This window comes from Oncorhynchus mykiss, chromosome 15, assembly GCF_057628025.1.
Source record: "Oncorhynchus mykiss isolate SJ-2025 chromosome 15, ASM5762802v1, whole genome shotgun sequence".
Lineage (NCBI taxonomy): Eukaryota > Metazoa > Chordata > Actinopteri > Salmoniformes > Salmonidae > Oncorhynchus > Oncorhynchus mykiss.
Window position 1 is genome coordinate 26,595,778 of NC_143036.1, and position 14,275 is coordinate 26,610,052.

At 40.1% G+C, this 14,275-nt stretch overlaps 1 protein-coding gene across 1 annotated transcript in view; it reads left to right on the plus strand.

Moving 5' to 3' along the window:
- Nucleotides 1-14,275, plus strand: part of LOC110489881 (cadherin-7) — a 114,887-nt gene that overhangs the window by 46,144 nt on the left and 54,468 nt on the right. Inside the window, exon 4 of the mRNA XM_036944147.2 lies at nucleotides 5,390-5,509. Within this exon, the coding sequence (XP_036800042.2) occupies nucleotides 5,390-5,509 (120 nt within the window). The remainder of the gene's footprint in view (nucleotides 1-5,389; nucleotides 5,510-14,275) is intronic.

Genomic DNA, 14,275 nt, shown 5'->3' on the forward strand with positions numbered 1-14,275 from the left:
ACGGGAGCAGGTGTGAACGTGCAGGAATATAATCAACTTAATCATGGGCACCAATGTTGAATACTCATCAAGGATCTGCAAAGTTGGTGAGCTTAAACTGCAGGTTTTGAATATTGCTTTTGTAATATCTAATCATCAGTCACACACCCACACTCAAATCTGTTTTGTACTAGAGAGGAACAGAGTTGCTACTAATATTTCTTACCACTCTCACACTTTGCTGATTATGTAACCTTTGTCAGCATGTTGCACTAATGTACAGTACGCTTACCTTTTGAACTTCTTAAGCCTTGCTGGTGAAAGTTTACTCTAATGGTAATTCTTTAGTATATGTTACGTTAAGTAGAAGAGAAGTCAATACTTATCTTCTGTCTCATACACATTTTGTTCAACTAAGTATAAAAAGGTACAAGCCATAACGATGCAAAACATATAGCTTACAGTTTTGGATATTTGGATACTTGGATCATGTTTACTTGGAGATTAGTATTTATGGTGGCAGTTGGATCCAGTCTTGTGTCTGTAAAGCTTTGATGAATACATGTCGGCCATTCAAATTAGACATGCTGCTACATTTATTTTCATTACTGTCAGCTGACAATCGCTCACCCTGAGATGCAGACTTGATTAGGAACCCCTGTTTTGTCCCGAATCACTGGAAAAAAAATGAAAATATGAGAAATTTATCAATCACACAAATGAAGACAGACAAAAAGTGAAGTGACACAGACAGGCACATGACAGCTGCATCGAGGGGAACCGTGTAATAAATTCTGATGTGAGGATGTTTATCCGTTTTGGACAACCACTCTTGAAGGCTGGCTATTCTTATTCGTGACCTTGACTGCTATAAATATTACAGTGTTTCACAACCAATTTCCTCTAGCCTGGGTATCAGTACAGATACACCACAGAAAACACAAAATAGACATCTGAAAGAACCACATCAGAACCATTATTGAGGGATAACCTAAATTAGTTTTAGCTTACTGCAACTGTGTAGTGATAAGAATTGTGAATACCATAGCACAGCTCTCTAACATAGTGGCATTGATTGACCTTGTTTTTAAAAAAATGTTGTAATATAACCTGCCACGACTAAGACGTGATGATATAATCTTGGGAGTCCACATAAAACTGGCTTGATGATAACTTCTCGGTGTCCACCGAGACATTTTTTATTATATTGCTCAAATTCAGGACCAGCGCCTGTTAATTCTGGTTTATGACTGGAAATACGCCGACCTAATCTTCCATTTCCAAAATCACGTCATTCTGTAAGAGTACGTAAAATATGGCTCATGCAAGAAAGTGTTTTTTTTACAAGGGTGTTTGATGCAAAATAAAATATAACCTACTTTGTAAGACAGGCCCATACTGTAACACATAAAGGAAAGTGCCTAAGACACCAGCAGAGATGCATGGCTATTAAAGTGAAATATACAAACATAAAGCAGCCTATTCATCTGACCATGCTCAACAGAAAATGGCACACTTGTGGGAAACATTGTTTTTATTCCAAGGTTACGTCTCCTATGTCAACGGTTGATAATTGCATCTTTGTCAAATCAGAAATGGGCCTCAGCTTCAAGATCACCAATAACGCAAATTCTGAGACTTGATTTTCCTTGATGGACTAGTACATCCTCACACAAAAAAAATGTAAATGTAACATCCCAGCAAATATAACATTCATTTTAGTGTGTATTAGTCTTTTGTGATAAATTCACCCTAGAATGGCACTGGCTCTCCTAGAAGCTCTCTATTGAGGTCCAGTTGTTTTGCATGGCAGATTACTGGCTCAGTACACTTGGTTCTGTATGTTACAGATAAAATGCTGGTCTCCGTCAGGGGCCAGACCATAGTTCACAACTGAACAATAGAGGTAAATTGTCTGATTAGCGGTGATTACTGGACCTTTGTGCATTCGGTCCCTTGACCAAAGCACTCCTTCCAACAAGCTTGTTAATCGATGTTTCTGAAACGTCAAATTTCAATGTTGTTCCAAACGTCAGATTTCAAAACGCTTAAGGTTAAGTTTAGGCATTTTTAAGGTTTGGGATAGGCTTAAAACAAAACATTAAAAAATGACTTTCTATCACTGGATTCAAACATGCCACATGTACCACCAGAGGCAGATGCTTATGCCCATCCCTCATCCCCCATCCCCATCCACCATTCCCCACACCCTAGCTAAAACGAAACCTACTTGAAGGTAACAGCGCTCACCATTGGCCCTAGTGTCCTGTTTCCACGTCGTCTCCCAACGTGCTCAGAGATGGCTAAGGTCCAGCTGTGTAGAGGCAAACTGCTTTAGGAAATATATAATATCAACATGCTAAAAGTGTCATTAACAATCACTTTAAAATCAAAATTAAATTGTGTTAGTTCTAAGAACAGTTATACATTTTTCAACCTCTATTGCAAGTTTCCAAACAACTGGGGGAAATCACAGTACCTAGCATTATTCATAGTCACCGCAGTACATTTTCAGTAATAGCCATGCGTTTTAATTCACGGTAACAGCTCTGCCGTTTCTAACCAATACCGTACACAGGTTTCTACAGACCAAAGTTGCACCTTAATTATAATAAACTAAACGGATTGCAATTAGCAACCATAATATGATGTAGAATGGTAACAGTGTATGGTATCCATAGGTGAGAGTGTTCATTGTGCAGCAGTGTCTGTGTCTTCTAAGCTGACATATGGAATTGTTTTAAGAAGGTCATAACATGGCTCATTTAGCTATTTGATTTTGGATTTTAGGACCCCTTTAGATATACAAAAAACAGTACCTGTCAAAAGTTTGGACACACCTACTAATTCAAGGGTTTTTCTTTAGTTGTACTATTTTCTACATTGTAGAATAATAGTGAAGACATTAAAACTATGAAATAATACATATGGAATCATGTAGTAACTATGGCCGCCACACCGCCGGTCACGAGTCATGAAGGCAGTCAAATTCCACGTTCCACATTAGGCTTCTCCAAGCTCTGATGCTGCTGCTGGTCATTAGTAGCCTACCAAATTTGCTAACTGCCTGGTACTCAGCAGTCTATTTTCCTTCTAATCACTTTGACATCAATGCAAATGTAATCGAAAATTGAATCAAACACTTCATGACAGTCTAGGAGCTCATGATGTGTAACATTTCTATAGGCTATGCAATTGCGGGTGAAAACAGTGTAATGGCCGCTAATGAAAAGAGGAGGATCCCATGAGCTTTATATAGGCTAGGTCTAAAATATTTATTTCTCAACTTTCTTAATATTAAGCATATTGCTTATATTTACAATGGGAGTATAGCCTACCTGGCTGGCATGAAAATAAACCACAGGGAAAAACGTTCTCCATTCGCTATTGAAGTACATACACTACCGGTCTAAAGTTTTAGAACACCTACTCATTCAAGGGATTTTCTTTATTTTTACTATTTTCTACATTGTAGAATAATGGTGAAGACACCAAACTATGAAATAACACATATGGAATCATATAGTAACCAAACAAGTGTTAAACAAATCTAAATATATTTTATATTTGAGATTCTTCAAATAGCCACCCTTTGCCTTGATGACAGCTTTGCACACTCTTGGCATTCTCTCAACCAGCTTCACCTGGAATACTTTTCCAACAGTCTTGAAGGAGTTCCCACATATGCTGAGCACTTGTTGGTGACTTTTCCTTCACTCTGCGGTCCAACTCATCCCAAACCATCTCAGTTGGGTTGAGATCGGGTGATTGTGGAGGTCAGATCATCTGGTGCAGCACCCCATCACCCTCCTTCTTGATCATATAGCCCTTCCACAGCCTGTGTTGGGTTATTGTCCTGTTGAAAAACAAATGATAGTCTCACAGACAGTGTCACCAGCAAAGCACCATCACACCTTCTCTTCCATGTTTCACGGTGGGAACCACACATGCGGAGATCATCCGTTCACCTACTCTGCGTCTCACAAAGGCAAGGTGATTGGAACCAAAAATTGCAAAGTTGGACTCAGACCAAAGGACAGATTTTCACCGGTCTAATGTCCATTGCTCGTGTTTCTTGGCCAAAGCAAGTCTCTTCTTCTTATTGGTGTCCTTTAGTAGTGGTTTCTTTGCAGCAATTTGACCATGAAGGCCTGATTCACACAGTCTCTTCTGAACAGTTGATGTTGAGATGCGTCTGTTACTTGAACTCTGTGAAGAAATAATTTGGGCTGCAAATTCTGAGGCTGGTAACTCCAATAAACATAACCTCTTCAGCAGAGGTAACTCTAGGTCTTCCTTTCCTGTAGCTTTCCTCATAAGAGCCAGTTTCATCATAGCGCTTGATGGTTTTTGCGATTGCACTTGAAGAAACTTTTAAAGTTATGTACATTTTCCGTATTGACTGACCTTCATGTCTTAAAGTAAGGATGGACTGTCATTTCTCTTAGCTTATTTGAACTGTTCTTGCCATAATACGGACTTGGTCTTTTACCAAATAGGGCTGTCTTCTGTATACCACCCTTACCTTGTCACAATACAAATGATTGGCTCAAACGCCAATCAAGAAGGAAATACATTCCACAAATGAACTTTTAACAAGGCACACCTGTTAATTGAAATGCATTTCAGGGGACTACCTCATGAAGCTGGTTGAGAGAATGCCAAGAGTGTGCAAAGCTGTCATCAAAGCAAAGAGTGGCTACTTTGAAGAATCTCAAATAAAAAATATATATGTTTAACACTTTTTTGGTTACTACATGATTCCATATGTGGAATAAGATTTTGAAGGGTCTTTCCTTTATCTTGGAGATATAAGAAAGCTCAGGAAATATATATATATATATATACATTTTTACACATATTTAAAGTATTTTTTTGGGTAGGCACAAAACTTCCTCCATACTTCCAGATTCTTTTTAATCTGGTACTGATTACCTTCAGAGGAGTCCCGTGACACTTGTGGGGGTCGTAGAGCAAAACGGAGAAGACCATCATGTTCGTGAGAGTCCATAGAGAGGGCGAAACCATTCAGACGCGACAGACATTTTTCTTGAGAAGACCGATTTTTTGGATTTCCCATGGTCTGACAAACACCGCTTTAGAGATGTTTGTCAGCTTAAACTGACAGATTTTGATGGGGATTTAAAAAATGTTTTACTTAGACTGATGCACCAGTGATTAAAATGTTATTGTACATCAGGGAAGTAGTAGTAAGTAGTATGTTTACCCTGCACTACAGTACATTCCTGATTGTAGCCTATATAGAATAAGGTGTGATTTATACTGAATATATAACATTAGATATTTGTAAGCTTGTAGAAATGCTGTCACACATGCTGTTGATGTGAGAGCTGTGTATCTACAGATGGCGGATGTTGTCGTAATACCTAATTGGATGCTGTCTGTGCAGGAACAACGGTGGTCCAAGTGGCGGCCACAGATGCAGATGACCCCACATATGGGAACAGTGCCAGGGTGGTCTACGGCATCATCAGCGGACAGCCTTACTTCTCAGTCGACCCAAAAACAGGTAGGCGGGCTGACTGTTGGGAATAAGAGTTGGATCACTAAATGTTATTCATTGAATTGTTGAAGATATTTGTTCAAGATAGCATCAAACTGTAGCGGTTTCCATACTTTGCCAAAGTTACGTAGTTCACATTGTAGCAGATACAACATGAACTAAACTAGCCACCCAACTCTTCATATTTTGGTGCAATTGTAGACAAAGGAAACAGTATGCTATCATACATTTTCTCTAAACACAATAATAGTTTTTTGAGCATTCAACAAATATAAAGCAAAGGATCTGCCAAACAATGTTGGGATGTGAGGTGGTTGTTCTTGCTCATTAGCCACTGCCCCGCTGTGGGGAACGCTGGCCTCATGCAAAGCACTGGGAAGAAAAAAGACAATTGCAGGTAGTTCCATCATGTTTGGCTTAACACCATCTTTTTCTCCCAGTAACACATCCAGGGGATATCTGCTTACATGCTGAGGTTTTATAAGTTTGTCTTTGAGTAAACTCACTGACTTGTTAAAATCAATGGAAACTTTTTCCTATACAATCTTAGACGTAAAGGTGCCTGGAATAAACTTTTGGGTTGCCACGACGGTGGAACCTTTCCAGTTAAAAAAAGTTCCTTGAGGAACCCCTATGTAAAGGTTCAAGCCGGAACCTTTTTAATAACATATTGTAGAGGTGGCAGCCTGTCAGATTGGAGGCATGGCTTTAAGATACTTCTTTTTGACCACCCATTAGCGTAAATATTTATGCATATTCTAATATAATATCAATACTATTAACATTGTTGTCTACATATTGTAATAAAGTGGTAACTTTTCCCACTTTGGTATTTGCATAGGCACTTAAGGAACTCACACACCTGTGTTCAACATTAACATGTAATGTAATGACAATACAACAGATGAACAGGAATGACATTTACTCTAACAGGTGGTCCCCACAAAAACGTATTAAAGCCACGCCCCTGCTTAGCCACACCTCTACTCCAGGCTTCCTCCAGGAACCTGTTAATACATTGAACCATGAAAGGTTCAACCAAGAACTCCTCAACTAAGTGAAGGTGCAAATATGAACCCTTGACTAGCAATGGTTCCTTGAGGAACTCCAGGGGTTCTTTGAGGAACTCCAGGGGTTCCTTGAGGATCTCCAGGGGTTCCTTGAGGATCTTCAGGGTTCCTTGAGTCACAACTAATTTGAAACGTGCACTTTGGATAAAATTAACTTATATGTCTTGAATAACAGAGTCCATGACACTGGGTGGGCAAATAGCAACCAGCCAGTCCTCTGATTCAAAACAATGTTTCAGGAAGTGCTTTCAAACTAGTAGACATTTGCAGCATTGTCAAGTCAAGCCATGCTGTGAAGCCTGGCACATTAGCCTGTGTGGGGAACAAGATTGATAGAGATTTGATTACTTGAATGCGTCCTCACAATGATCTTTAACAAAGTTAACGAAACCACTTCAACTCAGCATTAAGTCTCAAGTCGGAATTCGTGACATCAATACCAATCAGAGCGAGAGCCGACATTTGCTTAAGTAATGTTTAAGCAGCACGTCTGCCCATTACTCCGTCTGCATAGTTATTTCATAAGACTCCTCCAGTTCAAAGAATGGAGCCCACATGCTAATAGCAGCAAACTATAATGCATGTTTCATTAGCTAAGTAGGCTCTTTAAATCTTTAAATGTGATCTTTCATATTGTTTTAAAGAGGTCGTGATTACTGAAGAGGTCACTGAAAAAAAAGTACTATTCAGGAGGTCCAATGGTGCTCTTTAACTTCCTGGAAAGCCAGATGCACTATGTGAAGGTCTTATGAAGAAAAACTTCCAAAATGACTAATTCGAGGCAGAAAGGAGTTGGAGCATTCAACAAAAAAGGTAGAGAATTATTTAAGTTAGCATTAATCCATTGTTAATCCATTTCAACGTCAAGCTGAAGTTTTCCTCAGAGTTGATTTTTGTTGTTGTTCCTTTGTTTGCTGAAGCGCGAAGGCCCACCTGAATGCCAGACAAATCAAATCAAATCAAACTGTATTTGCCACATGCGCCGAATACGCGAATGCGCTGAAATGCTGAATACAACAAGTGTAGACTTTACCGTGAAATGCTGAATACAACAAGTGTAGACTTTACCGTGAAATGTTTACTTACAAACCAACAGTGCAGTTCAAGAAGATATAAATATTTACCAAGTAGGCTAAAATAAAAAGTAATAATAAAATGTAACACAATAAGAATTACAATAACGAGGCTATGTACAGGAGGAACCAGCACCGTCAGTGTACAGGGGTACAGGCTAGTTGAGGTGATCTGTACATGTAGGTGGGGGCGAAGTGACTATGCATAGGTAACAAACAAACAGCGAGTAGCAGCAGTGTACAGGAGGGGCGCAATTTTTATGATTTTTTTTTGTCCGTGGCAATTTTTATGAATTGTTCAGCTGTCTAATGGCTTGGGGGTAGAAGGTGTTGAGGATCCTTTTGGTCCTAGACTTGGCGCTCCGGTACCGCTTGCCGTGTGGTAGCAGAGAAAACAGTCTATAACTTGGGTGATTGGAGTCTCTGACAATTTTATGGGCTTTCCTCTGACACCGCCTATTGTATAGGTCCTGGATGGCAGGAAGTTTGGCCCCAGTGATGTACTGGGCCGTTCGCACTACCCTCTGTAGCACCTTACGGTCAGATGCCGAGAAGTTGCTGTCAGGATGTTCTCGATGGTGCAGCTGTAGAACCTTTTGAGGATCTGGGGACCCATGCCAAATCTTTTCATTCTCCTGAGGGGAAAAGGTTTTGAGATGGACTATGTGTCATGTTTTTTGCATGATTTTGCGGTGAAGTTTTCTGTGAGAGAACTCCACAGGGGCCTTCTCTTTCTTGGAAATATTCATAAACCAAGTTGTTTACCAGGCTGGTCAATACTGTTATCAGTAATTGTAAGAAGTTTTGAAATGGTACATTCTGTATTGCTTGGTGGTGCAGTCTCTTGCAATCAGTGTAGTGATATCACAAATGTCTTTTGAGGGACACCTTAACGTTTGCATATTTTAACCAAATTTGTATGCGCTTTACATTTGCAGACACGACATGGAGGAATACATATGGCAAAGCTGAATCATACAAATTGTGTCTGGCGCAGGGGAAAATAAAAATGGGCTTACATGCCAGGTTAAGAAAGAACATATGGAATAACTGGACATGTTCTTAGTTTGACAAGAATATGAATCCATTTAAATGCAGCTACCTGTGACAAAAAAGGCCAAAGGTGAATACTGTTTCTATGTCTCTGTAAACCACTAATCACACTCATTTGTTGAAAAAAGACTGTGCCTTAGTGAAAGGGTGACTTTGACAAAGTGCTTGAGCTGAAAGGCACTCATTAATCTCTAGCTACACAGCAACACTGCACCACCAGCGATTAAGGGGTTGAGGGGTAGTGGGCAGGGAGGTGGACAACGTCACGTGTGACCTGGACTTGGAGGGTTTGCATCCTGGCTCACTTTTGTCCAGCAAGTCCCTTTACTTGGCATCTTAATCCCAAATTGAATCCTCAAGGTGCCCTTGGGGGAAAAAAGTGGTTAACCCTGAATAGCTCCAATAACTTCCAAGCTGTAAATGTAATGTATAATGTGGGCAAAATACATACTTTGCTGTGGGTGAGGGTGGCTTATTAAACACCCATTTTGTAATGTAGCTCAGGAAATAGCACACTTGAGTTTGAAGGTGAAAATCGAAAGGCGGTGCACTGCAATGCGTTAAGGGTGAGTGTTAATTGATGAAAGACTCAATGAATAAATGTAGCTATGAATGAGTGTCTGGTCTGTCTACTGTTTGTTATGATACTCATTATGCATTTTTGAATGGCATTAGTAGAAATGGACCATGACTAACAACGATTAATAATGCACTCCTCCCTGCACAACACTCACACGCAAGTACACACACACACACACACACACACACACACACACACACACACACACACACACACACACACACACACACACACACATAGTTGCATACACCTTAGAGGCAGAGATGGGCACTCGAGCACATCAGCGATGCCAGCCATGTCTGCTTGCCTCAGACCTCCGTGTCCTCACTACGGGAGAGAGCGGAAAGGCCAGGCGTCTACGCGAGGATTAATTATGTTTAAAGGGGATATTTAAGACGGGCCTGCGTGCATTTCAATTTGACGTAGGCGCTACTTCTGCGATGACAGCGTTTAGAGCTTCACCGTCATCTCTTTCAGCTCCTCCGGTCATGAGGAAGGAGATAATTTCATTAAATGTAAAATGCTCAAATAAAGAAAAAGGCCAAGGCCAGTCTAGCTGCTCTCCACCTGTTCTTTCATCTCATTCTATGTCTGGGCTAGGATACCAGATACTGAGCCTGAGAGATGGTTCCGAAACCCGGTAATCCTGTTCTGATTAAGATATTGGCCTGGCCTTTTGGGAGCTTTCTACTGTGGGTGTTCTCTAATCTGTTCGAATCATGACACCCCCACACACACACGCACACACACACACATACAGAATTGTGCATCACCTCAGGGAGATTGTTGTACTATCCACTCCAGTGACTGGAGGACATTACAGCTCAGCGTAGATATAAATCTGGCCTCCCACCATTCTGCCAGGTAATGTACAATACAACCTGGCTCTATCTTTGGTATAATACTCAGAAAGAGATACCCTTGGCAAAAATCCTTTATCTCACCCCTGCACAGCAAAATTCGATTGGTAAATTGAACACTGTGGGTTTTCAATTGAACACTTTTGAAGTGTGTATATGACAACCAGCAAAAAGTGTTGAATTTACACTTTTCAAAGTGTTGCCCTTTTAACACCGATACTTTCCATCACCAGTGGCATTAAAATGTTACACAAACTCTGTGTTAAAGGTAATGGTGTTCACTGATACCTTGTATTTTTACACTAGGTCAGTGTTAAAGGTGCGCTGGTATGGTGTTCACTGATACCTTCTCCAGTGTTAAAGCAACACTGAGATTGTTCAATTTAACACTGTTCAAATGTCTATGTGGATCCACACTTTCAGTGTCAAATGAACACATTGCTTAGTGTACAGCGTTATTTGCATATTTAAAATCAAAATCAAATCAAGCTTTATTTTTACAGCACATTTCATACATGGAATGCAACACAATGTGCTTCACAGGAAAAACTAAGAAAATTAAGAAAATAAAAACGTAAATATTTACTACACAACAAACATAAGAGGATAAAAAACAAAAGAATAACAATAAAACTGAACGACTAAAAAAGGAGTCTCTTATAAATATGTCCTGAGTTCCCCTCAGGTTCAGTGGCAGGCTATATCAGAGGCATAGTAACAATGGCTGCCTCTCCATACCTCTTGTTTCTAGGCTTTGGGATGGTTAAAAGGCCAGTTCCAGAAGACCTGAGGGACCTACTGGGTACATAACTTAAAAGCATGTCTGACATGTATTGGAGAGCACAATCGTGGATTGATTTAAAAACCAATAGAAGAATCTTAAAATGTATTCTAAAACTCACAGGCAGCCAGTGCAGAGACATTAAAACCGGTGTAATATGTGCTCTCCTTCTGGTCTTGGTCAGTACCCGTGCTGCAGCATTCTGTATGTTTTGCAGTTGACCAGTGGCTTTCTTGGGTAGACGAGACAGGAGAGCATTACAGTAATCAAGCCTACTTATAATAAAAGCATGGATGAGTCTCTCTGTATCAGCCTGAGAGAGAAATGGCCACACCTTGGTAATGTTCCTCAGCTGGTAAAAAGATATATTGGTCACATTCCTAATGTGTGATTCGAAATGGAGTTCAGATTCTAAAATAAAACCTAGGTTTTTTACCTGGTGTTTTATCTTTATTGCCGTGAATTAAAATGTGAGGCCAGATTCTCTTTCTGTGTTTTGGCTCCAACAATAAATACCTCGGTCTTGCCTTGATTTAGCTGGAGGAAGTTGCAAGCCATCCAAGTATTTAAATCAATAATACAATAATACAGTAAACTAATAATTTATCCTTGGAGCTTAAATCCTCTGGTGACACAGAGATGTAAAGATGTGTATTGGCTGCGTAGCAATGAAAATCATTGCTGTGCTTTCCCATAATGCCTTTGGAGTAAATTGTAGAGTCACCACCCATTACCCTATTTGTTAGTGACAGAGACTTGGTTGTTGCATTCATAAATGTTCAGTCCTGTGGCCTTCATAAAGTGAGCTCCTAAGCAAATATGTTATAAAAAAGTATAATATAACACAATATATAAAGCCTTATAATGAGAGCCTAGTTTTAACATAATTCAATGGACTGAAGCGTGTAGTTTACAAGCAAAATCAGTCTTTCAATTTATTTTACATTTAACTAGGCAAGTCAGTTAAGAACAAATTCTTATTTACAATAACAGCCTACCCCGGCCAAACCCGGACGACGCTGGGCCAATTGTGCGCTGCCCTTCAGGACTCCCAATCACAGCTGGATACAGCCTGGATTTGAACCAGTTACGCCTCTTGCACTGAGATGCAGTGCCTTAGACCGCTGCGCTGAGATGCAGTGCCTTAGACTGCTGAACCACTCAGAAGTCCAAGTCACATAATTATTTCAAATTACATTATGCTGGCTTGCAAAGTGATGTGAAAATATGCTGGGAAATATGATATTGAGGGGCTTGGTTTTGGTATAACACTGGTTATTAACGCCAACAATGGGGTTATTTTACACCATTGAGTGTTAATTTAAAACTTACAGAGTTAGTTTAGCACCTGAATCAACACTAGAAATGTTGCACTGAAACACTAGGTAAAACTGGCAACACTAGCTGCCATTCACTCCATTCATAAAGTAACACCACATCAACACCAAAACTGCTTACACCAGGATATGAACACTGGCGATTTTGCTGTGTGAGATGTCTGGAGCATTTGACATGTATGACATTTCTGATATACAGTAGCCCCCCCCCCCCCGAAAAAAAAATGTGTTTTTACAATGTAACAGTAATATTACTGAAGATGAGTCACAGTTATCTACATCTCGTAATGTTACATAATTGTTTAATGTTATACCACACAGACCACCAAGATATGGGAAATGTAGAGTATCACGTATAGTCAATGATGCCCAGGAGACCCCAGCCGATAGCAGTTCAATCTGTGTATCTTTCACAGTTTGAGTGAGATAAATTGTTATTGAAATACGTATCTGTGCTCTGGATTGGAATCTTTCAAAGGATAAGTTGGATGTAGAGAATATTTGTAAGGTGGCTTTTCATGAACAAACTAAAAGGCAACAACCTCTCTAGGAGGTTGTACTATTCCCAGTGTACAGTGCCTTGTGAAAGTATTCGGCCCCCTTGAACTTTGCGACCTTTTGCCACATTTCAGGTTTCAAACATAAAGATATAAAACTGTATTTTTTTGTGAAGAATCAACAACAAGTGGGACACAATCATGAAGTGGAACGACATTCATTGGATATTTAAAACTTTTTTAACAAATCAAAAACTGAAAAATTGGGCGTGCAAAATTATTCAGCCCCTTTACTTTCAGTGCAGCAAACTCTCTCCAGAAGTTCAGTGAGGATCTCTGAATGATCCAATGTTGACCTAAATGACTAATGATGATAAATACAATCCACCTGTGTGTAATCAAGTCTCCGTATAAATGCACCTGCACTGTGATAGTCTCAGAGGTCCGTTAAAAGCGCAGAGAGCATCATGAAGAACAAGGAACACACCGGGCAGGTCCAAGATACTGTTGTGAAGAAGTTTAAAGCCGGATTTGGATACAAAAAGATTTCCCAAGCTTTAAACATCCCAAGAAGCACTGTGCAAGCGATAATATTGAAATGGAAGGAGTATCAGACCACTGCAAATCTACCAAGACCTGGCCGTCCCTCTAAACTTTCAGCTCATACAAGGAGAAGACTGATCAGAGATGCAGCCAAGAGGCCCATGATCACTCTGGATGAACTGCAGAGATCTACAGCTGAGGTGGGAGACTCTGTCCATAGGACAACAATCAGTCATATATTGCACAAATCTGGCCTTTATGGAAGAGTGGCAAGAATAAAGCCATTTCTTAAAGATATCCATAAAAAGTGTTGTTTAAAGTTTGCCACAAGCCACCTGGGAGACACACCAAACATGTGGAAGAAGGTGCTCTGGTCAGATGAAACCAAAATTGAACTTTTTGGCAACAATGCAAAACGTTATGTTTGGCGTAAAAGCAACACAGCTGAACACACCATCCCCACTGTCAAACATGGTGTTGGCAGCATCATGGTTTGGGCCTGCTTTTCTTCAGCAGGGACAGGGAAGATGGTTAAAATTGATGGGAAGATGGATGGAGCCAAATACAGGACCATTCTGGAAGAAAACCTGATGGAGTCTGCAAAAGACCTGAGACTGGGACGGAGATTTGTCTTCCAACAAGACAATGATCCAAAACATAAAGCAAAATCTACAATGGGATGGTTCAAAAATAAACATATCCAGGTGTTAGAATGGCCAAGTCAAAGTCCAGACCTGAATCCAATCGAGAATCTGTGGAAAGAACTGAAAACTGCTGTTCACAAATGCTCTCCATCCAACCTCACTGAGCTCGAGCTGTTTTGCAAGGAGGAATGGGAAAAATTTCAGTCTCTCGATGTGCAAAACTGATAGAGACATACCCCAAGCGACTTACAGCTCTAATCGCAGCAAAAGGTGGCGCTACAAAGTATTAACTTAAGGGGGCTGAATAATTTTGCACGCCCAATTTTTCAGTTTT